Below are 21,906 nucleotides of genomic sequence, written 5' to 3' on the forward strand. Positions count from 1 at the left end.
TGTACAGCGGAGTTTTCTTAAAATGTGGTGATGTGTTCAAATTTGCACAATCGTATATACAGCCTCTCACTTTTGTATACAATATAATCAATTGATGCTGCAAGTTTTGCGATCTATTTAAGCATGGGACACGTTTTCTCTTATGTTTTTAATCGTCTCCTTGGCAAGGAGGACGTGAGAATTCTAATGGTGGGCCTGGATAATGCGGGGAAGACGACCATCTTGTATCGACTGAAACTTGAAGAGATCGTGTCCACGGTACCTACTTTAGGATTTAACGTGGAAACTGTTACTTACAAGAATATATCCTTTACAGTTTGGGACATAGGAGGACAAGACAAGATAAGAAGCCTTTGGAGAGTTTACTTTCAGGATACACAAGGCTTGATATTTGTTGTAGATAGTGCCGACAGGGAGCGAATCGAAGAAGCCAAGACTGAGTTGCACAAGCTTTTGGGCGAAGAACAACTAACAAATATCGTGCTTCTAGTGTTTGCAAATAAACAGGACATGCCGGATGCTATGCCTGCTTCTGATGTTCGTGAAAAGCTTGGTCTAGGAAGCATGCGACAAAGGCCTTGGTTTGTGCAGTCTTCTTGTGCTGTGAAAGGCGAAGGTTTATACGAAGGACTCGATTGGCTTGCATCGCAGATCCGAGCAAGAAAAAGCTGGATTTGAGCTGAATGGACCATTAAAAACTGTGCCCTAAATACTAATAGAAATAAATGATATGGTTAAGTGTACTACAACATGCACAAACGACAGATGTTTAGCATATCAAACACAACAGGACGAGCAGAACTTTAGTTTGAAAAAGAAAAATAAGCTTTTAATAGTGTTAACAGGTGTTAATAGTGCATGCTCTTGTCTTAAAGACAATATAATTTATTTCATATACTGATCTCAAATACAAGGTGAAAATATTGATTCAAACTGAAGCTTACAACCCTAGGGTAGTCATTTAATACCAATGCATAATAAAGCCTTTATTTTGAGGGTAAGAAAATATGAATTTCCATGAGGAGGCACTTCTATGGAAATATTTGTTCAAAATTGTTTCACCAGTTTAGGCATTGTTGTTAAGAATAAATAGAAAATAAACATTTACTATCACTGATATTCTTGTTTAATTAAGTTATCCACTGGTCAAAATATGCTTTATTTCATCAATGTGTTATTAAATTGGTCACAGGTGACCAGTTTTGTGTGACATGGCATTTCACATGAAATGAGACAAGTTGGGAAAGGAGTGGCATCACTGGAGGTCAACAAAAATACAGTCCCCCTTTTACTTCACTCTTCTGATCTCTGATCTCTAGTGGAAGATCCCAAATGATTAGTAAGCAAACAGTCAAACCCATTCCACCATTTTCTTTGGAAAATCATCCCTTGTCATGACAAATCTTGTGATTGGTGGTATAATAATTTTTTTTTTCAGCGAGAGTGGATTTATAAATTATTTTCATTGTAGCCAATAAATGTTTTATCAAAATAAATAGGTTAAACTGAAGGTTAAAAAAAAAAAAAAACAAACAAAAACAAAAACAAACAAAAGTAAGGAACAGTGAGTCCATCAGTTTTGCAGTCAATTTGCCCTTTGGAGGAACATAGCTGTCAAAGATTGTCTACCAGAAAAATTTTCTGGCTGATCTGTTTTTTCAACAAATGAAACTCCAATATTCATGTAATAAAGTCAAGTACTAAATAGATAATTTGTTTCAAAGCATTGGATATTAATCAGTGTAATCATGTAAATCACTCGTTTTAATATCAAAGTCTTTGTATTTAACCCTAGGCCACGTCTTGAACTCTTTCCAGGAGAGGTCCCTCTGTTGACTAAACATTTTTACTGGAAAATCACCCCTTGTCATTTGCAATAACAGATCCTGTGATCTGGGATCTATTAAGGCATTTCCTCTCAGCTCCTCAAGAACAACTTGAAGGTTAGACAAATCAACAAAATTTGATGAAACAGCTAGAGAGTCTTCCAAGTTTTCCACTCTGTGTGGACAGCCATGAGGGACAAACAACAGTTCACCAGGTTCTAAGGTGCATTGACGAGGCATTGCTGACATCAACAGAGGATATTTATCAAGATCAGGACAACTCAGGTCTATGTCAAATACAAGGTCAAGTGAATCCTGGTAGTGTGGATAAAGCAATGGAATGTCTTTTCTCTGGAAGAAAGTCCACCTATAGTAAAAAGAGTGGTAGTTATTTTAAATCTAAGGACATCACCTGTTCTGATATGTGAACAGTTTTCCAAGAGTGAAGCTCAGTAGAGGAAAACTGTGAGCTTCAATGAACAAATAATGTCCAAGGACAAATATCTTTACATATTTTTGTGCAAAATAGAAGCTGTGTTTATTGCCCTTCAAATATTTTATGTGTGAAAAATGTTTACGAACAGTTTACAGTGTGCAGTGTGGGATGTTTTCTTTTAAGCCTTCTCTAATATATCCCAATGAACAAAAAAAGATTTCCTTCTTTTGTAGCAACCACAAGACCCTCTCATCTTAAATTAAAATTCCCAAATAGGTTAAGGTTTGAAAACTGTGGAACACTGCTTGGGTGATATTCTCAGATATCACTCAGTTTTAGCAGGGGGATATTCGGTCACATGCTACATTTAGACCAATCGCGCACAAGCAATTTTTCATGGATCATAATTAAATACAAGCAATTGTGAGTCAGTTTGCTTGGTGAAAATATTCTTATGCTTTCCAATTATCAGTGTCCTTGATCTAGGGTATACATTACCTTTTCCTTCCTTGGAAAAGTGCCATCCAGAAATTTGAACCAAATGCATCAACATGAAGATCACTATGCAATCCTGCAGGTGCAATAAATAGACTTGGCCAACTGTCCCGGTAAAGTGATCCTGGTGCAGTTCTCTGTAAGAAGTCTCCCGCAAAATATTTGGGAATCCTGAGTTCTTTTGCTAAGTCAGGAGCATGTGTTGGTATGCTCCAATCAAACAAGTAAAGTGGTTCCTGTAATGTTTGCAGGGAGTCAATAAACTCGGATATTTTCATGTTACCAGCTGGTTCAAGCTTTGCCCATTCTGTGGATTCTTTAACCGTTCTTTTAAGTGTTGCTGTCTTGTTTCCAATTACCTGCAATGGCAAGCATGAAGGATGAGTCTTAAGAGTTTTCTCTAAATAAATAGCTGACAACAGGTCAGACACCCCTTCTGTGGATTGAGACAACGATGGGGGATTGTTCCAACAAGCCCACCTACAGCGCATAGCAATACTTTTTAGTTTCCTTCTCGCCAATTGTGACCAGCACGTGCTACGCTAGAGACGCGTGAAGACGCACACAGAGAGACGCACAAAATTGTTGTTTGTCTAAAACACTTTATTTCCTTCCTCTGTTTTGTGTTCTAAGAAAGCTTAGCTCCTCTCTCCACAAACACTTGCATCTTTCAAATCTGACAAGAGGCACTCAAGTGAGATTAATATCCCTATTGTTAATCAAAACTTACACAGCCTCACATAAACATGAACTTTTTTCGACAAAGAATGAAAACAAAAACATCATGATACGCGTTCTTGACACTACTTTCTGACAATAAATGTTCTACCAAGTTTCTAGCCTTTAGGTGGCGAGAATTGTCTTGTCGATTGCAGGCAATTATGCCGGAAAGGATGAGTTTTCGGAAATATTATGGAGTGAAAGGGATTGTCATTTCCATCTTTATGCGTCAAGAAATAATTTTTGGTATTATATGAAAATTTGACTATCATCTTTCCGCTTTGTTTTCCTCTTTTTTGTGTCTGTCACATGGCCGTGACATGTTCGTGATATTTCTACAACGCGTGAAGTGATATCAGTCCAAAGGTCCCTGCATCAATTAATATCTTCCGGGAAAACATCTGCATCGTAAAGTTAATCAAAATGGCGGGTGTTTGGGGGCCTTTCTTGTTTCACTATCTCTGTTTTATGGTGCATTTGATTGGAGTAACCTACTACATGACAGAAATTCACCTTCCAGTTCACCAAACCTACGGAGGACGATTCAAATTTTTAACTTTCATTAACATGCTGTTGCACTTTGTGTACTTCAACGTAGCCGCTGTCACAGAATTTCACGAGATCATTAAGAAGCGAAAAAGCCACATCTTCGCGTCCGTTTGCGACCATATGTTTGCCTGTTTTGTGTTCCCCGTCGGAACGACTGTGAGCGTCTTATTTTGGGGTTTGTACGCTGCCGATCCAAACTCTTGTCAAACACCAGAAGAAGCCAAACAAATTCCCGCGTGGCATAATCACTACATGCATACGTTTCCTTTAGTGACAATCTTGGAACTATGCTTTATTCGCCACGAATACCCGACTAAGAAGAAAGCCATGGTTTCCGTGGTAGGATTCGCAGCCTGTTACCTTCTCTGGATTCTGTGGATAGCATTTGCAGCAGATATTTGGGTGTATCCGTTTTTAGAGAAGCTAGATACGCTCTCCATTGCTGCATTTTTCGCGTTTTCCGTCGGAGTATTCATATTCATTTACCATATAGGAGAGTGGGTGGCTGTATGGAGATGGGGACAAGGTGCTTCAGTGGAAAAGAAAAAACTCTAAGTTAGCTGTAATTAAAAATTATAGAGTGTGGATATTTTTGCGTGACAAAAAAACATGGCGTGACACTTTTTTTAGATTTCTTAGAAAGAAAGAGGAGGGATTTTAGATCCTAGCAGCAACCACTAGATTATTTATCCTCTTAAAAACGGAAAAAAGCAAACACTGTAAGTTTTTTCAGAATATTTCTAGCCAGCTCAAATTCTTCCCTTGACATTTGTAACTAGTTATTGCATTATATTGTAAGTACAAAAGAAAAGTAATTTTGCCAAGGAAATGTTTCAAAAATTACTTTACATGGAGACCTAGCCAAAGAAAGCCATAGATTTTGGAATTTTTTAAAAAATTACAGGAATTATTGCAGCTTAAAACACAGCATTTGTATATGAAGTCCTCTTTCACTACAGCCTTGCTCATCATCAATATGAAAAAGTTGGGAGGCATTTAAATCTTAGGGACTGTGGATTGCCCTTTTCCTTATCTATCAACATTTAAAACTGAACAAAAGCAAGAGAAAATCTCTTTGACTGATTCTGACTTCTAAGAGTGACTGACACCTACTTTTTCCTGAAACAAACTTTGAAGTCACAAGGAGAGAGAAAATGATCAGTTAAAGAAGCTCTTGATTGTTAAACAAATTCTCCTTGTCTGCACCTTAGGAAATGTATAGAGAACAGTATGGAGAATATGCACATACTGATTCTAGGGTGCAAAGGATTAAATTCAATTTCTCAGTTATTATGATATCACCACTGACCATGAGTTTATGATACAAATTTTCTTCAAGAGTGGGGCAACAGTTGGAAACTTTTACAACTCTTATCAGAGGGTACATTCTCCTTATCTTACTTTTCTCTTCCTCTTTCACCTCTTTTTTTTTCCGTCCATTTAACCTGCTGCCTAGACAGGCTATACTTAACAAAAATCGGGAAAAGGAAATGTTTAAAAAATTACTTTACATGGAGACCAAGCCAAAGAAAGTCATAGATTTTGCAAATTTTTAAAAAGTATAAGAATCATTGCAGATAAAACACAGCATTTGCAGATGAAGTCCTCTTTCACTACTGCCTTGCTCATCATTAATATAACAGGGAAAAGCTAGCTATAACTGCAGGATAGAGTTTTCAACTTCTTAACAAGTCTTGTCTGTGATGGCCTTGGTTCGATTTGCGAGAGCATATTTGAGCAACAAAATACACAGCAAATGACTAGGATATCAATTTACTTTCATGACCTTTTGTATTGTTTGCTTTCAGTCTAGTAGCACATGAAATCTCAAATCCGATTACAAGAGAAATGATCTTCAAATAAAAAAAGCATGCTATCGGCTACGGACACCACTCACATCATCATCGCATCACCATAACCCCATATCCCCACCCTAATTTTGAAACAAAAATGAAATAAATTTTTTTTTTGAATTCATGCTCCCAGTTATCCCTGAAGGCTTTCATCAGAGCCAGTTGATTTTCTTACCTTCAACCAAAATTATTGCTAGATAAGAAAAAATTCTACAAGAAAAGTGATTTTAAAAGAGATGTATTTACTCCAGAATAATTTTAACCACATTTTCATCTCAGCCACCCAAATTTTTTTTAACAAAAATATGGTGCTTACTGCAATCTGATACTCCAAAGAGTAAACAAAACCCTTTGAAAAGTGTTCCTGGATAGGCTTAAATTTAGCTATGAATGCCCTCATTTGGAAAATTTCCAAGCAATCTAGGTGCTCATTTTTGAGACACTGTGATCACACTTAATCATCCATTTTGTGGAAATCTATTAGTACAAAATAATATACTTTTGTTTCTATTAACAGAGCCACAGTTGTTTGTTCAGCATGTGTTGCAATGGTCTCTGCTATTTGATGAGTATTCCTCTGCTTATTGAGTTGCTTTCAAATGGCAATGGGATTGTTGAAGCTTTTAATGGATGAGATAAAAATAATTTGGTTTCTGGAGAAAACTTCTCCTGTAAATTGCTTATTGCCAAAAGTAAAATGACAAGGAATTGTTTAAGTCATTAGATTCCCATTGCATGAAAAACTGTGTTGAGAATAACATTCACCTCTTTAATATGCTGAAAGTCCCAAACGGCAGTAGTCATGGTATCCACCAGTCCTGTGATAATAACGGGAATACCAGTTATACAATAATCAAATAAGAACTGTTTTGCTCCCAGAGTATTGCAGTGACGCCTCTCTACCTGAAAAGATAGCAAATAAATGATGTATTGAGCCATTCATGTGAAGAAAAAAAAAATTTCTAGGTTATAAAAGAAGGGGTGCCTGAACTATTCTGACCAATTTGGCTGACCAACTTTTGGTCATGGTTTTCTGCTGCCAAAGCACCCTAACTCACCTCCACTGGCTCAGGCATCTTATAATCAGCAGGAGGATGTGGCAAAAAACGTTCCTGAAGACTTCTTCTTTTATCCTCCAGCTCTTTACTTCGTTGTACTTTCAAATGCAACCATGCAATATTCTTACTCAATGGATCAAGCTTTGCGGCAATATTTAGGCTGCTCAGGGCTGAAGAAGTGTCGTTAAGCAGGTCATAGTAGGATGCTAGAGCTGCATGATGTGTTGCACTTTCAGGATGCAATATTATCTTCTTTTTCAACAAGTTAATTTGTTCTTTTAGGAACACTTCTCCTGTAGGGAGGCTGTTTCAAAATAAAAAAATAAGATCACTTTACGATGGCAGATGTAATTTGGCCACGCTGACCACTAGGCAGTGTGGCCAAGTGGTCAGCGTGTCAGACTTGCAATCTGCCGATCTCGGGTTCAAGTCCAGCTCTGACCACTACCTGGATTTGTTTCATGGGATCTGAGTTCAAATCCTTGGTCATGCTTGTAAAAAGCTAACTGGTTTGCCTCCGGCCAGTTGGGATTTTTAATAATGTTATGTTCAATTTGAATTATTTGTTTCAGTTGTTTGCTCAGCCCTACTAGCACTAGTGTGCCATAAACACTTCCGGGGGTAAATAAAGGTATTTATTTATTATTATTTATACATAGAAATTAGCCTTGCTCACCTTGCTTTAACCTTTTGACCCCTAAGAGTGACTAACATCTAATTTCTCCTTACAAGATCACCCAGGAATTACACATTAGGGTCATGAGAAAAAAGGAAATGATCACCAACTAAAGAAGCTCTTGATTGTTAAACAAATTCTCCTTGTCAGCATCTTAGGAAAAGTATACAGAACAGTATGGGGAATATGCATACTGATAGTTGGTGTTCAGGATTACAGGAAAATGTTATTCTTATCCAGGTTGACAAGACTAGGAGGGCTAGTTTCATGGATAAAAAAGAACAAAAGTACTGCTTGCCATTTTTTTTTAAATAGGTCTGCAGAACAAAAAATTTAAATACATGGAATAGGGCAAGTTTCATAATAAAGCTCAAACAAAATGTTACAGCGCTTTGATATTGTATCTCTCTCTCTAAGCATTTTGAAAACAGTAGTTGAATCCTTTCAAATACTAAATATATAGTAACCTCGATTTACCTCAGAAAATGAGCAGCATAAAAACTTGCATTTGACATTTCAGGTCTGAGGAGAAGATCCTCAAGTGTTTGTGTGCCAATCATTATTCAAACCAAATAGATAAAAACCACTATGGCTTAGGTTATTTACAACATTATGACTGCCATTTTCTATACTCTTTGGCAAAATTCAACATTGAGAATGTTACCCAATTCAGACACAGTCCTCCTCCATCAGAGGAAACCTCCTATCCTCCCCCCCACCACCCCACTCCTCCCCCACCACCACCCCACTCCTTCCCCATCACCCCACTCCTCCCCCACCACCACACTCCTCCCCATCCAAATCACTGCTCTCAAGATCTGAGTTTTATTTCTTCCCTCTAGCTGCTGCACATTTTCTTGTAAATTAGTTTAGAAAATTGATGTTTGATCAAGACAACAACTTCCACCTGAAGAGTGAGTATTCCCATAACTTTTTTACTGGATAATGTATTGATACTATCAGGAGAAGTTACGTGTTAATCACTGCTGGGAGTTAAACTTAAAGGGTAAAAGAGTAGAGCTAGCCTCATCATCATTTCAATTTCAGCAAAACCTACCTAGCAACATATTTCAGTAGTGTATTAGGATTATCTGATTTTGGAATTTTTGTACAATCTTTTAGCCCAGGATCGTTTTGTCTCTTTCTCCACCACTTTGCCAGAGCAGGCCGAGCCCATAAAACTCTCTCTTCCTCTTGTATCTCTTGCACACTGGGGTGTTTTTTTTCCTCTGCGTGATCTGGGCGATCCAATCTCTGTCTTTTTACCTGACTGAATTGCTCAGATTCTTCTCTTATATCATTTACTGGAGGCCATTCGCTAAGATATTCTCTGTCGTTCGACGAATCAACCAAATGTTCAGATGTCACGAAGTCAGGATCGGCCATCTTTGAATATAGAAACTAGGTTGCAGTCTACCTCGGCATGTAGGAATAGAATACCCTCTAGCCACAAAATCCACGATGTCATTCGCGTGTTTGAATCTAACAGATGGATTTTAAGAAGGGCAGAACTGAGGGAAGGAAGAAGGTAACTTATCGCTCAAAACTATCGTTGCATACATCTGGAACAAACCACCAAGAGAAAAAGGGGGCACTTTTCCCTGCAAGCGCTTATGGGCACAATGTCTAGGAACAGTGAATGTGAAGAAATTGAAATTACTTTGGAGGTAAGTTAAAAATTCAAATTTTTGAGGAAAAAAGGTAAACATGAAACCTCTCTGGGAGGGGAGGGGGTGGCAGTTCTGGTGAAATAATATGTAAATCACTTGCTTAGAACATCCATCCTTTTGTGACCAAGTTGATTTTTTCGTTTAGTAACGCTATTGTAAATGTTTCAAAATTCTCTGATTTGACACACTGCTATAACCATTGCATTCTCATGGCTCAAAGTTCGTCTTGGTAAAATGATTCCCTTTAATCTAAGAGCATAAGAAGTATACCTCACATGTGCAGGTATAAGGACCAAAACATTTTGATTCAACTTATCCACAACATTAAATTGCCCCTGCAAGGTGTTTCAGTGGTTTTGCTTGAGCGTTGTGAAACCAAACCCAATGTTATCTGAACAACCAATCAGAGCAAAGAAAAGTAAAGGATTTGAGCACTAAGTCAAAAACAAGTAAACTGTTTGAAGTATAGGAAAACGTAAGTGGACATTTTCTGCTTATTTTCCTTTGTACATCTGGATTGAGAAGGTGGCAGATGTTTTATAAGGCCAATTACAATGCAAAAGTGAAGCAAAACCAACATTGAAACCCTGGACAGTTTTCTACACCCAAGTGAAAACTGCTTTTATAATTCAACAAAGATACTGAGGAAGAAGGTGGGACAAGAAGAAGGTTTTACAGAAAGCTTAACTCCCAAAACTATTATCTGGTTTTGAAATGACAGCTGTTTTTAATTCCTCTCTCTCAGTCTGTCTTGTAATGGACAACATATCTTTTGACATTTATTCTGCAATCCTTAGAATAAGAAGTGCTGATAAATACACTAAATAATGTACACCCAGCACAAAATGTTTGGACCTCCAAGTTCAAAATAAATTCATTACCGAAAAGGAAATAATAATAATAATAATACTAATAATAATTTGAAATGAAACAAGCATTCATAATCCCTAAGAAATATTCTTTGAATAATATATGCATTAATAATTATACCTTAAAAGCTAAATTCATAGATTTCTAAACATCATATCAAGTCCTAAAAGGGAATAATTGAAAACAGGCTAAACACTGCCTAACTGCAATATATTATGTCCTCAAATGGGTATATTTATCAAAGTTTTTTGCGTGATCTGAACATGACACACTGGACATTCCAATCTTTGTGAAGCACATGGCTCACACATGGTACAGTGCAAACATGGAGCAGTCATTATGCATCTCAGTTGTTCTTCACAAAGACTGCAAATTAAAGCTACTCTTCTATACATCACCTGCAAATGGAAACAAACAAGCCCCATTAAAAATTCCGCTATAGCTTTCCATTAAGAGTGCATCTGCCTGTAGATCACTTAAAACAATTTCACAGAATTTTCACAGCCATGGGTATTGAGATTTGAGTTTGAGATTCAAAAAAGTACATATTAACAGGACAACTCATCACTCCTTTGGAATTTCCACTTCATTTTGTGTGCAGAACATGGGTATGTTCATTTGACACATGTATTTAACACACATTTAGCACACATTTAACTTGCACTTGTCTTTCACCCTTTTTCCTGTTGCCTTAAAGTGCACCTAAACCCAAAATTGTTTTTTCGCTTAACGAAATAAGCTTATTTTTTGAAGTATTTCTGTGCAAAAATTTTTTAATTTGCTCAAATCTTTAATTTTCTATGCCCAGTCAAAATACGGAAAATCGGCCGCAATCTTGCCCCACGACCGAGTTTAAAGAAGAATGGCTCTAGCGGGTAATGTGACGTCAAATCGAGAACACGAAAGTCTGCATCTCACACATTTCACTTGTTTGGGAAGATTGTCGTCGATATTGTCCGCAATATGCCGACTAGGTATGTTGTATGAAGAATGTATGAAGCGCGATACCCTCTTGCAAATTTCGCACGTTGCTGCATCCTTCTACAACACACTTAGTCGGCATATTTTCGGACAATTATCGACTACAACCTTCCCAAACAAGTGAAAATGTGTGAAATGCAGACTTTCGTGTTCTCGATTTGACGTCACATTACCCACTAGAGCCATTCCTCTTTAAAATCGGTTGTGGGGCAAGATGGCGGCCGATTTTCCGTATTTTGACTGGGCATAGAAAATTGAAGATTTGAGCAAATAAAAAAATTTTTGCACAGAAATACTCAAAAAATTAAGCTTACTTCGTTAAGCAAAAAAAAATTTTTGGGTGTAGGTGCACTTTAAGCGATGATTATGGGTTTGTCTGTAAATTATACTGGCCAAATGTAATACCTTCACAACATAAACATTATTGACATCACTACTCACCTGATTTAATTTTTCTAAATCTGAACTGAGCTGTCGATGAATCTGTTTCATTTCTAACAGTGGTAACTCCCCTATATCATTCACTGTGTTGAGAGTGTGAAGATGGGGGCCACCTTTAATTTCTTCTAGTTCTCTTCTCAAGCTTGCCACTTGAGATTGAACCTAAAAAAAAAAAAGGAAATCAACATAAAATTGTAGTGCAACTATCACCTTGTTACTCTCCAACTTGTTTAAAGTATGAAATACTAGTTTATTTTATGATAACACAGGTCAGATTTGTAAAATCATACTTTCACGGTGTTTACATAATTGCCCCCCCTTCCAACAGGAAATTCTTGGTGAGTATTCTAAAAACCACTTCTGTTCAAATCAAGCTACCTCTTCTTTTTTCATAATGGCTTCTACTTTTTCTTGCTCAGCTTCCTTTGCTTTTATAGCAGATTCTTCTGCCTCTTTCTTCCAAGCATCACAAGCCTGCTTTGCTTGAGCCCACGACTCTTCCCATGAGGCCAGCTTGGTCTTGGCAGCCATGAGATCTTCATTAAGTCGCTGAATCTCACTTGAACTGTTACTGAGACCCAAGGGGGATGATAGCTGGGGAGAACCTATTGATTTGGGTGAGTGGAGCTGAGCTGTAAGTGGATCCAAAACTGAGGAATGTAGACTACTACCTCTTACTAAAGGACTGGCACGGTAAGGATTACAGCCCTGTGCAAAAGAAAAAAAGCACATCACATTGAAGCATTGACAGAGTTGCATTTATTTAGGACCTGTTGTTTGCATTAGAAGATATAACAACAAGTAGCAATTTTAAAAATCTATTACTAAAACATGTGCCATAGAAATCCATGTCACTCAAACTCCAGTGTGATAGTGGAAAAATATTACAAAACTTCATATCAACACGACTGGTGCACCTGAATGCCTTTTCTTAGCAAATGCCAAAATAATTATTTTTATTCCTGGTTTTGCCCAATCACAGTGTAATATAAATGGCTGATAGTTATGGAGCCTTGTTGACATGCTGTTAAAATTTCTGATAAACACTTTGTCACTTTTACTAGGAAAATTCCCCCAGCAGTTCTCCAGAGACTAAGAAACCTTTTTATAGAACCATACTTGACTAAATTTCATCCAATCCAAACAACATTTTGCTGCTTAACAGACAATAACCATTCTTCTCATCTTGAAGAGTGGAAACAGCTCTTGAAACCATGTTCAGAGCAACTGCAAAAGTTATCAGAAGTGTTACCTTTTTTCTAAACTATTATCGAGGCTATACTTTATTTTCAGCTGTTTTTAGTTACATTTTTTTGTTAAAGACATTTAGATCTATTAACCTTGTGTCCAGATATTAACTGTGAGGTGGAGCCATAGGATGAGGAAAATTGTCCTAATGGTGAGGTGGGTGATTGTGTGAATGGTTGGGGTGAGCCTGGGCCTGCATCAGCTCCAGGTATGGTAACAGGCGCTGAGCACATTGGATTTATGTTTAGTGCTGACAGAGAATCTCCTATTGTCGATGACACTGGTGAAGCATTGTTGAGCTCTTTCTCTAATTCAGAAACATCAAAGTCATCTAGATTAAGGTCATCGAGAGCACTCTCCACCACAGACTCTACAGTGTCAGCAGCAGGGTAGAAGGGTGGTGCAGTGGCTGATACTGATGATAAATTGGATGAGGCAGAACTGGCCATGGAGAAGGATTGTCTTGTACTAACTATGTTCTAAAATAAAGAAAAATTACAAAGTTTTAGTCTGCAGTCCACCAGTAGCATAAGGATGGCTTAATGTACTCATAAAAAAAAATTATCAAATCATTTATGTGTTTCAGTTATTAATATACACAAAGTTGACAATGAGACAGACAGACAGACAAAGTTTGCAGTTTACTATGATTCCACTGAAAGCAAAATTGACTTAGAAGTAAATTTAAGTTCCTACCTGCTTTCTTCGGGCTTTCTCTATGTCATCTAAAGTGGGGTCATTTTCAATGGACAACAGTTGCTTTCTTATAAATGCCTAGGGTGAGAATATCACATTGTTACATAAAAAAGAAAAAGGCTACACGAGAAAATTTGTCATTGCCTCTAACAGGGGCTATAACAACAGAGAATTACCACAGATATTAAGACCATTACTCTGATAGTTGCTCTACTGACCTGATGTTCATCCTCTCTACTTCCACTTCGTTCAGAACGTTCTGAGCCGGGAGCTTTAGGATACAAACTACAAGGAGTGGACGGTTCACTAGAGTATGACCCTCCTGATGATGTTGACATGGATCGTGTGGGTTTGCTGATAGTCTGTGATAAACTTGCCATAAATCCAACTCCATTATCAACAGGACTAAGTGGTGATGGAGGCATTGAATAAAACTGTGAAGTTATCATGAACAAAATACTGTTACTTACCAAAGCATTATTTTCTAACCAGTATACATCAAACTTGAGCGAATCAGGTACATTGAGTTTGCAGATGTGTTAAATGCCCAAATAGCACAAAGCAAATGGGAGTCTTATTGCTCCCTTGATTCTAGTCTAACACAGGTTACTCAATCATTTTCAGGGGTTTAGTCTAGCAGTGTCTGGTGGCCCTTGGTGCCTTACTTTTGCTCTTGGGCGACTCAGGAATCTTAGCTTTTTCATACAAATCATTTGCTGGGCACCCTGGATTTCACAGTTTCAGAGCACTGGGCTCCCTTCCATTTTTCTTACAGCACAGCCTTGATTTTGTCCAGTTTCCTTGACAATTTGCAAGTACTTACTGATAGAGAGAACCTTTGCAACCACCTTATCATAAAGAACACAACACTTTGACTATCATCCAGTGAAAAAGTTTAAACCTGTAACCCTTGATGTGTGTTCCATAACAATGAGCAAACTATTGGGTAACAATGGTTTACAAATAATTAGATTCCAAACAAAGGAATTAGGAAGACCTTGCAACATTTTTTAGCATGTTATGATCAATATTTTGTACCTGACTAAAACCTTGCTCCCCATTTGCTTCTCTGGTGGTAACAGTATCCTCTGTGGACAAAAAAACATTTAACTTGACTTTTTATCAAATTTGTATAATCTTGTTTAATGTAAAAAAAAAAAAAAAAATAAACAAAACAAAAAACAAAAAAACAAACAAACAAACAAACAAAAAACAAACAAACAAATCTGCGGTCTTTCCTTACACTTAGGTAGCATGGAAAGCCGTAAAAATCTTGAACAAAAGCTCATCTTTCAAACCGGCAGTCTAAATCCCACAGGGATCAACGAACGCTTTTCATTCCACTAATTTATTCTTGTTTTTCTTGTTGCCGTGTTCCTACCAATAACGTAGCTCCATTTTCTGCCTTTAAAAGCACACACAACCCACAATTCCTCTATTCGCTCTGACGAAGGGCTAACGCTCGAAACGTCAGCTTTTGTAATCGTTACGGTGGCCAATTTACCATTTCAACTTTGTTGATATATCCAAACAAAAAAAAAAAAAAAAAGAACAATACTGCATAACAATTTCAAAAAAGGCTGCTAGAAAACCTTGTGGGAGAACATTTCAAGTATAACTCAAACATTGCCTGCCATTGAACAATTGAGGCAAATGAATAACCTGCTGCAAACTTTTCAAACATGTGACCTGTTTATGTAAATCAGATGATTATCTTGAGATGATTTAAAATTATTAACTTCTTGTGTTGAAAACCAACATGAACGACATGGAAAAGTGACTCCTTGGTCATTTTTGTAAGCATAAAAAAAGGAAAGAAAGTGCATGTCAAGCCTAAGTCAGGTCCAAATACTTACGGTCTACGTGTGCAAAAGCACAGAAAGGTCCTCTGGGACAATAGCCTGTCTGTTGCATATCATTACATTTTGTTGACTTGTAAATCTGTCAAAAATATCAAAAATAAATGACCTTCTTACACATTATGTTTTAAGCCACCACACAAAAGAGGAAACAGGACATAAATTGCTCACAATGTCAATTAATAGGAGGTCAGCAGTTGGCTGTTTCAAAGTCTAAGTTAAGGACCTGTGTATAGTTGGAAAATTTTTGTTTATTTTGCAAAAAAATCTTGTCATCAGTTCAGTGAGACAGGTACACCTTGCAATTTTTTATCCTATCAAATTTAACCAACCCTTACCAATCTTCAAAGGCACTGTCGTCCTGTCACAGAGCAGGACACATTTTTTTTGGGCATGAAATCTGACAGATTTCTCAATTTACAAGCCATGAACCCATACAGAAATACAGATCTTGGTCTGATAGTTAGTTAGTGTGTGCTTGTTAGGTACATGTCTTTAATTTTTATTCCTAGGATTTCCAGGACATTCCTTTCAGAGTTATAAGCATAGTTGTGGGAATAAATGCTAAGTTTTAAGTTATAATTTGTAAGCATGATTCTAACAACTTCTTTAATAGATTATTGCAAACCATTTGCTTGGTACACTTTGCAACTAAAAGTGACCATCACTCTTTCTTAAATTCAATTATGACTTTAATGACTGTAAATACATGCCTTAATTACATCAACACTCTTCACTGTAGTCAATCCAGGAAACTTTCAAAGATTTATTCACATTAATGTTATTACAACACACCTCTGGGTGAAATTGTTGTTCTGTTCTTGTGTGGCAATAAGGGCAATTATCTCCACTCTCACAATTTGTTGGCTCCCCCCATTCATCACCATGCTTCACATGAGGACAAGGAGTTGACCTTGAATTCAAATCAAATGAAATATATAAACTGGTCTGCTGATGGCCAAAGTGGTCTACATAATAGCTTCTTCAAGTTACATAATTACTTTACGACAGTCTGAAATCAATGACTTTGATCAGAATGCACGGTGCCTTGCTTTAAAACTTTATAAGGTTACTCAAGAGCCAAATGTGTTTGTTTTTACAATTTTCAAAAAGAGACTAAATGCAATATCAAGAGCAAAATTACGCCACTTTTCAACTTATTGATATCACGCTCCTAACATAAAACAAACCACTCCACAAGCATTTTGAAAGTTTGTTTTCTGAATATGGAGTAGTTCTAAGTTGGTAGTCTTCCAGTGAACAAACAATTACACCAAGTGAAAGACAACAAAATATTAGTTGAATCTTAGAAAAGTAAATACATACTTTATATTGGTTAGACAAACAGATGCTTATGCCTCTATCTGTCAAAGCTTAGTTGCAAGGCTGCTCTATGCTTTAAATTTGTTTGCACCTACATTTCTGGTTTTTGTATTACTAAAAGTGATCATCCAAACTGAAAATGAACTTGAAATACAGCATGGTTTGTAATTAAAAAACTACTGGGCTTGACTTGTCTTTTATCAGGATTACAAAAATAATTGTTTTCCCTCAAATTTTGACATCATTTTTAAGTGTCACAATTATCATTTGGAAAATATGATGACAAGTGCTAACCATGAGGAAACAGAAATCAAACAAGAAGTGTTTTGCATAGGCTTGCTTTAAGTGGTTTAAAACAAGCACCTAGGTGCCTCTGAAGGACTGATTCAAATTCTATGAAGCTTTTTGGCTCAAACACAATCAATACCATCCGGTCTCAAATCAAATTTCTTGATAAAACTTATTCAAGAAGAAGGGAGAAACAACTAAATTTCATGTTTCCCCAACACTTATGTTTCCAAGCAATTTGCAATGACCTTGATGACAGAACAAAGTACATTCACAGCATTAATGGTAGAATGAGGCAACTTTCCAGAAATGGGGAAAACATACCAATAAGCAGTAAAAAAATTTAGTCTTCTTGCTTTTATGAGTACCTCCCACTTACGCTAAAATACCACATACAGCACTGGTGGAGAATACAACACCACTTTAAAATCAGAAAATTACACTTTCAGAAACTTGATCAAGAGTCAAGGAAAACTACAACCAACATTAGACCACTAAAGTTGTATGCATTTATTTCATATGTTAATTACCATGCAAAAATTTCTTCCTTAAATTTCAATTTTGGTTATTTGTGTAAATATCAATTTCAGTTAGAGCAAATTACTTTTAAGGAAAATAACAAGAAAAAGTAGCATGTTCAGAAGGAAGGAAGAGATTAAAACTTAAAATACCTTCAAGATGGGAACATGGATATTTTTTAATGGAACAATGCAGATCTGTTTTTGCATGTGTGTTTTCCACTGCACAGGCATAGGGAAAAAGGTTGAAAAAATTTTCACTTTCCTATGCTTGCATTTTTCAACTTCAAAAACCAGCATAAGTTATTGCATTGATTTTACATACATAAACTGGCACTGAGGACACTACTACAATACCTGTATCTAAATTTTCTTGGGCTGCGTCGTCTATCCCTGCTATTGTGATAGTGAGGGCAAGCATAGCCTTGTCTACAAAGTCTTGGTGGCTTTTTGCATGGTTCAGTCTTGTAACTTGATAAAACATAGTTGGTATCTAAGAAACATAAGAAATACTCTATCAACAGCTTGTTGCCTCTTGTATATCTGCAAGAGGCCGAGATAAATTAACTGTTTACCATTATTTTATTGAAACACTAATAAATAATTATCTTGCACACAGCTCAATTTTCATTACAAAAGGACTACTACTTTGAGAGGAAAAACACCAGCTTTTGACAGGACACAAGTAATAGTACACGATTAAGTGGGGAAAGCACAACTACTTGACAGTAAACGATATAACATTGGAAATTCCTCATCCACGATCAAGTGGGAAAGATTAAAGATTAACTGCGATCAGATTTTAACCGTAAGGACAATAGAAGAATCCATAAATAATGAATAACCCCGTAAGAACCACAACTTTGTTAAACGGAAGAGAAATCTCTCACCACATTAGCGTTTATTACCATCAAGGAAACGAATTAGTCGCCATATTTTTCAATGAAAATGAGGTTCTAACGGTGGGATGCCCGAGGATTTTGTTTTCATTGCGAATTCAAGGCGAAAATGTAGTAAACTTCAACGCAATTTAACTGTTATCTCTGTTTCGAGGTCGTATCATAGGGCCTCGAAGGTTGCAGTCATTTGTTACCTTTAAAATGCATAACAACGCGAAATGACAAAGACTGTATACTTTACGGTTACGACCAAATCACCATAAAAGTGTAAATCAAGATAGCACTGAGTACATTAAAGCAACGTACGGTAAACGTACAGTACTACACAAACCTTGCCAGCGGGGATCTTCTAGAACTGCTTTGTTATTCTCTATCCCTGCCTGACCTACTTCAGTTTCCTCCTTCTCAATGGCTTGTAATTCTCGTATATCATATACAGGTTGTCTCAGATCGTGTGGTCCATGAGCAAACGCGCAGTGTGGGCCATTTTTTACACAATATCCTCGAGTATCGGTCTCATGAACACAGGTTGCAGTTTTGTAATAACGAAGATGGTATCGACGTTCCACATCGCCAGCTACACGGTGTAAATAAGGACAGCTGAAAGAGAAAAGGACTAAAACTCAGCAATTCATCGCCCGTTACAAAAATAAACAGTATAAGGCCTCGAGTTCGTAAATAAACGAGGCAGATGCAAGCAAAAATCCCTGGTACGTACTCATCTCCGGACGAGCAAATCCCTGACGTTTCATCGTACTGAGTGCAATAAACATCGGGACTATAATTAAAGGTGCCATCCCTTTTCTTTTTCGGTCTCCTCCTTCTTTGATTCATGAAGTGCCAGTGAAAACAGGTGAACGGTCTGTGAGCTGTACACTTGTGCTGTAGAAATAGTGGACATTGCTCGACCCGAAACTCCTTCAAGTACCTGGACGATTCGAAAGGAAAAAAATTATGACAACACGTAAAAATGCTCACAAAGGAAAGAAAATCACAAATACACCTACGTGTAATGGAAAGGCTTCTCCGGCTGAGTTTGAGAAAGGGCAGCTAATTTATTTTCGGAAGAAATGATGGTACTGGGAGAAGTCATTACAGGATCGGAAGACGACATGTTGTTTTGGGGACGTGAAAAAACCAAACGCGCGCGCATCACAACATAGACAAACCAGTGCATCATGGGAACTACTCGCCTGATTGGTCGAAATATACCATGTGACTTATTTTGATCAGCTCAAGAAAAAACCGGCAAATGTTTCGAAATATGCAAATACTTTGAAGAATATTTATGATCCTGGAAACATTACCTTGAAAATTGATTGCCGAAGAAAGTTAGAATTTGCTGATTTTTTTTTTTAAATTACACAAATTTGTCATTTTTATTTTCTTGCGATATAGTAAGTACCTTGAAAAATCAGCCTACGAATTCACGAGATTCCTTCGAATTCGCATACTAGACTTAACCATTACACACTAGCCAACAGGTACATTATGACATAACGGAGACAAAATGCCGTATTGATATACACGACCCTGTAGGTCCAGTGACCTTCGTCTGGCCCCCGACTGAACTTCGTCTAAAATTTCAGGGACGGCAAAGATATTTTCCACGTCGAGGATTACGTGTTAGACGGGTTAGGAAACAAAAATTGACCGGAAATCGAGGCGCGATTTTCCGGCCAATGCATCTGCAAATCCGAGAAACCGTTGTTAAAATGCTTCTGGATGTAACAACGGCTATATTTAGAGCTTTGTACAGGTGCTACGCGGGCGGATTTTACCTACCTGTTGCGATCAAAAGTCACCAAAATCTAAATAATCTGGTAGGTAAATGTAACGAAATGGCCATAGAGTAAGCTGCAAATGGCCTAGTGTTGACAAGACTACCAAAATTTTCAACGAAATATCAGCATGATATATTTGACATTTAACAGCGGCCCTCAAATACTCACCGTCCATGCATTGCGAGAAATCATCCAGTGCTGAGATGAGCGATAATTTTTTTTTACGGGGACTGGCACTAAGAGGATATGAAATAACCTGCATTTCTGTTTCTGCTATGGATAAAGGCTGATAGTTTCGAAAGAAACTGTTTGGGGCTGCGTCGGTGGGGTTAATGAAATAATTTGGATATATCAACAAAGTTGAAATGGTAAATTGGCCACCGTAACGATTACAAAAGCTGACGTTTCGAGCGTTGGCCCTTTGTCGGAGCGAATAGAGGAATTGTGGGTTGTGCGTCAGCTTTTGTAATCGTTACGGTGGCCAATTTACCATTTCAACTTTGTTGCTATATCTAAATTATTCTGCTACGGATAAATTTGTATTTATTTGCATATTCTGTAGATTATCAGATTACGTGTTCTTGAAATTTGACAATGTTTGGTGCTTATTCAGGCAATTTTGGGGGTTATCAGAAAAAATAGAAATGATCTACAATGGGAGGGGCAGGGGGCGGGTGGAGAATGTCGGTGTTTGCGGTTACGGGCTAGTGATTAAGACACTCGTTCGCATTAAGATAAGATAATGACTTTATTTTAAGAGGGTAGCACGTAACAGTTTAAGTACAACTGATGACCCTGTGGCCCTCTTTAAAGTAATCTAATCAATACATAAAACATAAATGAAAGTAATAGTAATGTGATGTACACAGTTTAAAAACCTATTAAGAAGAAAAATACATATGTATAATATACTAAAAATTCATAATAATAAAAACATGCTAAAATATCACCATCTATATCATAAAAAATTCATATCACTATTTTGTTTTCTGAGTAAATCGTTTTTAACTTTCTTTTTCAAAGTTTTGGCATTCTTAAGTTCTTTAAGGTCTTTTCAAACACTTGATCAGCAGGGATTTGCTAAAGCAAAGGCATAGAAAAAACCAGGAAAGATTTATTACTCGACGTTTCGGGGTCATCGTGACTCCATTATCAAGAGACTAGTTTAAAAACATGCAAATAAGGAAAGGTACAAGAATAGCATAAATTAGACTGAACGGCTTAAACAAACACCTTGGCGCGGATGGAATCCGTTTGCACGTTCAGTGTTGGCTTACGCATGCGAATATACAACATTTCATTAACAAGGCAATCAAATTTGCCGTTACATTTCGTGATGACGTTGAATTGCTCGATCAAGCGTTCAGGCATTTCACTATAGTGTTTAAGCCGTTCAGTCTAATTTATGCTATTCTTGTACCTTTCCTTATTTGCATGTTTTTAAACTAGTCTCTTGATAATGGAGTCACGATGACCCCGAAACGTCGAGTAATAAATCTTTCCTGGTTTTTTAAGGTCTTTAACCAGGTTATTCCCATTCTTTGATTGATCGTGCATTGCGATAAAAGAGACGTCAACTGGATGGCTTTGAGAATTTTCTTCTTTGTAAACTATCAATTGTAACGAACATGATCAAACAAAAAGAAAAAAAAAAGATCGAGGGCTGAGTAAAAAATTAACGTAGACCAAAAGAAAATTCGACTATTTTCTAGCAGA

At 37.1% G+C, this 21,906-nt stretch overlaps 4 protein-coding genes and 1 long non-coding RNA gene across 6 annotated transcripts; 3 read left to right on the plus strand and 2 right to left on the minus strand.

Moving 5' to 3' along the window:
• Nucleotides 1-13: 13 nt before the first annotated feature.
• Nucleotides 14-1,117, plus strand: LOC111322868 (uncharacterized). The gene has a single exon (XM_022926082.2). It carries the CDS (start codon nucleotides 124-126, stop codon nucleotides 676-678), a length of 555 nt encoding a protein of 184 aa, XP_022781817.1. The 5' UTR covers nucleotides 14-123; the 3' UTR covers nucleotides 679-1,117.
• On the minus strand, nucleotides 803-9,106 carry LOC111322865 (bifunctional arginine demethylase and lysyl-hydroxylase PSR). Of its 2 annotated transcripts, none has more exons than XM_022926078.2 (5): nucleotides 8,671-9,106; nucleotides 6,938-7,241; nucleotides 6,645-6,782; nucleotides 2,761-3,116; nucleotides 803-2,193 (listed from the first exon to the last, which is right to left on the minus strand). In XM_022926078.2, the coding sequence occupies exons 1-5, from the start codon at nucleotides 8,997-8,999 to the stop codon at nucleotides 1,734-1,736; spliced, it is 1,587 nt and encodes a 528-aa protein (XP_022781813.1). In that variant the 5' UTR covers nucleotides 9,000-9,106; the 3' UTR covers nucleotides 803-1,733. The 2 variants fall into 2 exon arrangements, with proteins under 2 accessions (XP_022781813.1, XP_088592895.1); XM_088736769.1 differs by lacking the exon at nucleotides 8,671-9,106 and adding an exon at nucleotides 8,091-8,296.
• Nucleotides 3,774-5,322, plus strand: LOC111322867 (androgen-induced gene 1 protein). Its single transcript, XM_022926081.2, has one exon. The coding sequence runs from the start codon at nucleotides 3,901-3,903 to the stop codon at nucleotides 4,579-4,581; it is 681 nt and encodes a 226-aa protein (XP_022781816.2). The 5' UTR covers nucleotides 3,774-3,900; the 3' UTR covers nucleotides 4,582-5,322.
• Nucleotides 8,398-21,846, plus strand: LOC148721921 (uncharacterized). Its single transcript, XR_015992719.1, has 4 exons — nucleotides 8,398-8,527; nucleotides 9,103-9,280; nucleotides 13,773-21,238; nucleotides 21,706-21,846. It is a non-coding gene; the product is annotated as an uncharacterized LOC148721921 (long non-coding RNA).
• LOC111322864 (putative E3 ubiquitin-protein ligase UNKL) lies at nucleotides 9,991-19,563 on the minus strand. Its single transcript, XM_022926077.2, has 13 exons — nucleotides 19,414-19,563; nucleotides 19,125-19,334; nucleotides 18,738-19,006; nucleotides 17,865-18,000; nucleotides 16,174-16,291; nucleotides 15,376-15,460; nucleotides 14,558-14,607; nucleotides 13,738-13,953; nucleotides 13,520-13,597; nucleotides 12,916-13,302; nucleotides 11,954-12,283; nucleotides 11,576-11,737; nucleotides 9,991-10,551 (listed from the first exon to the last, which is right to left on the minus strand). Exons 1-13 carry the CDS (start codon nucleotides 19,557-19,559, stop codon nucleotides 10,375-10,377), a joined length of 2,364 nt encoding a protein of 787 aa, XP_022781812.2. The 5' UTR covers nucleotides 19,560-19,563; the 3' UTR covers nucleotides 9,991-10,374.
• Nucleotides 21,847-21,906: the final 60 nt, after the last annotated feature.

Source organism: Stylophora pistillata, chromosome 10, assembly GCF_964205215.1.
Source record: "Stylophora pistillata chromosome 10, jaStyPist1.2, whole genome shotgun sequence".
Classification (NCBI taxonomy): Eukaryota; Metazoa; Cnidaria; class Anthozoa; order Scleractinia; family Pocilloporidae; genus Stylophora; species Stylophora pistillata.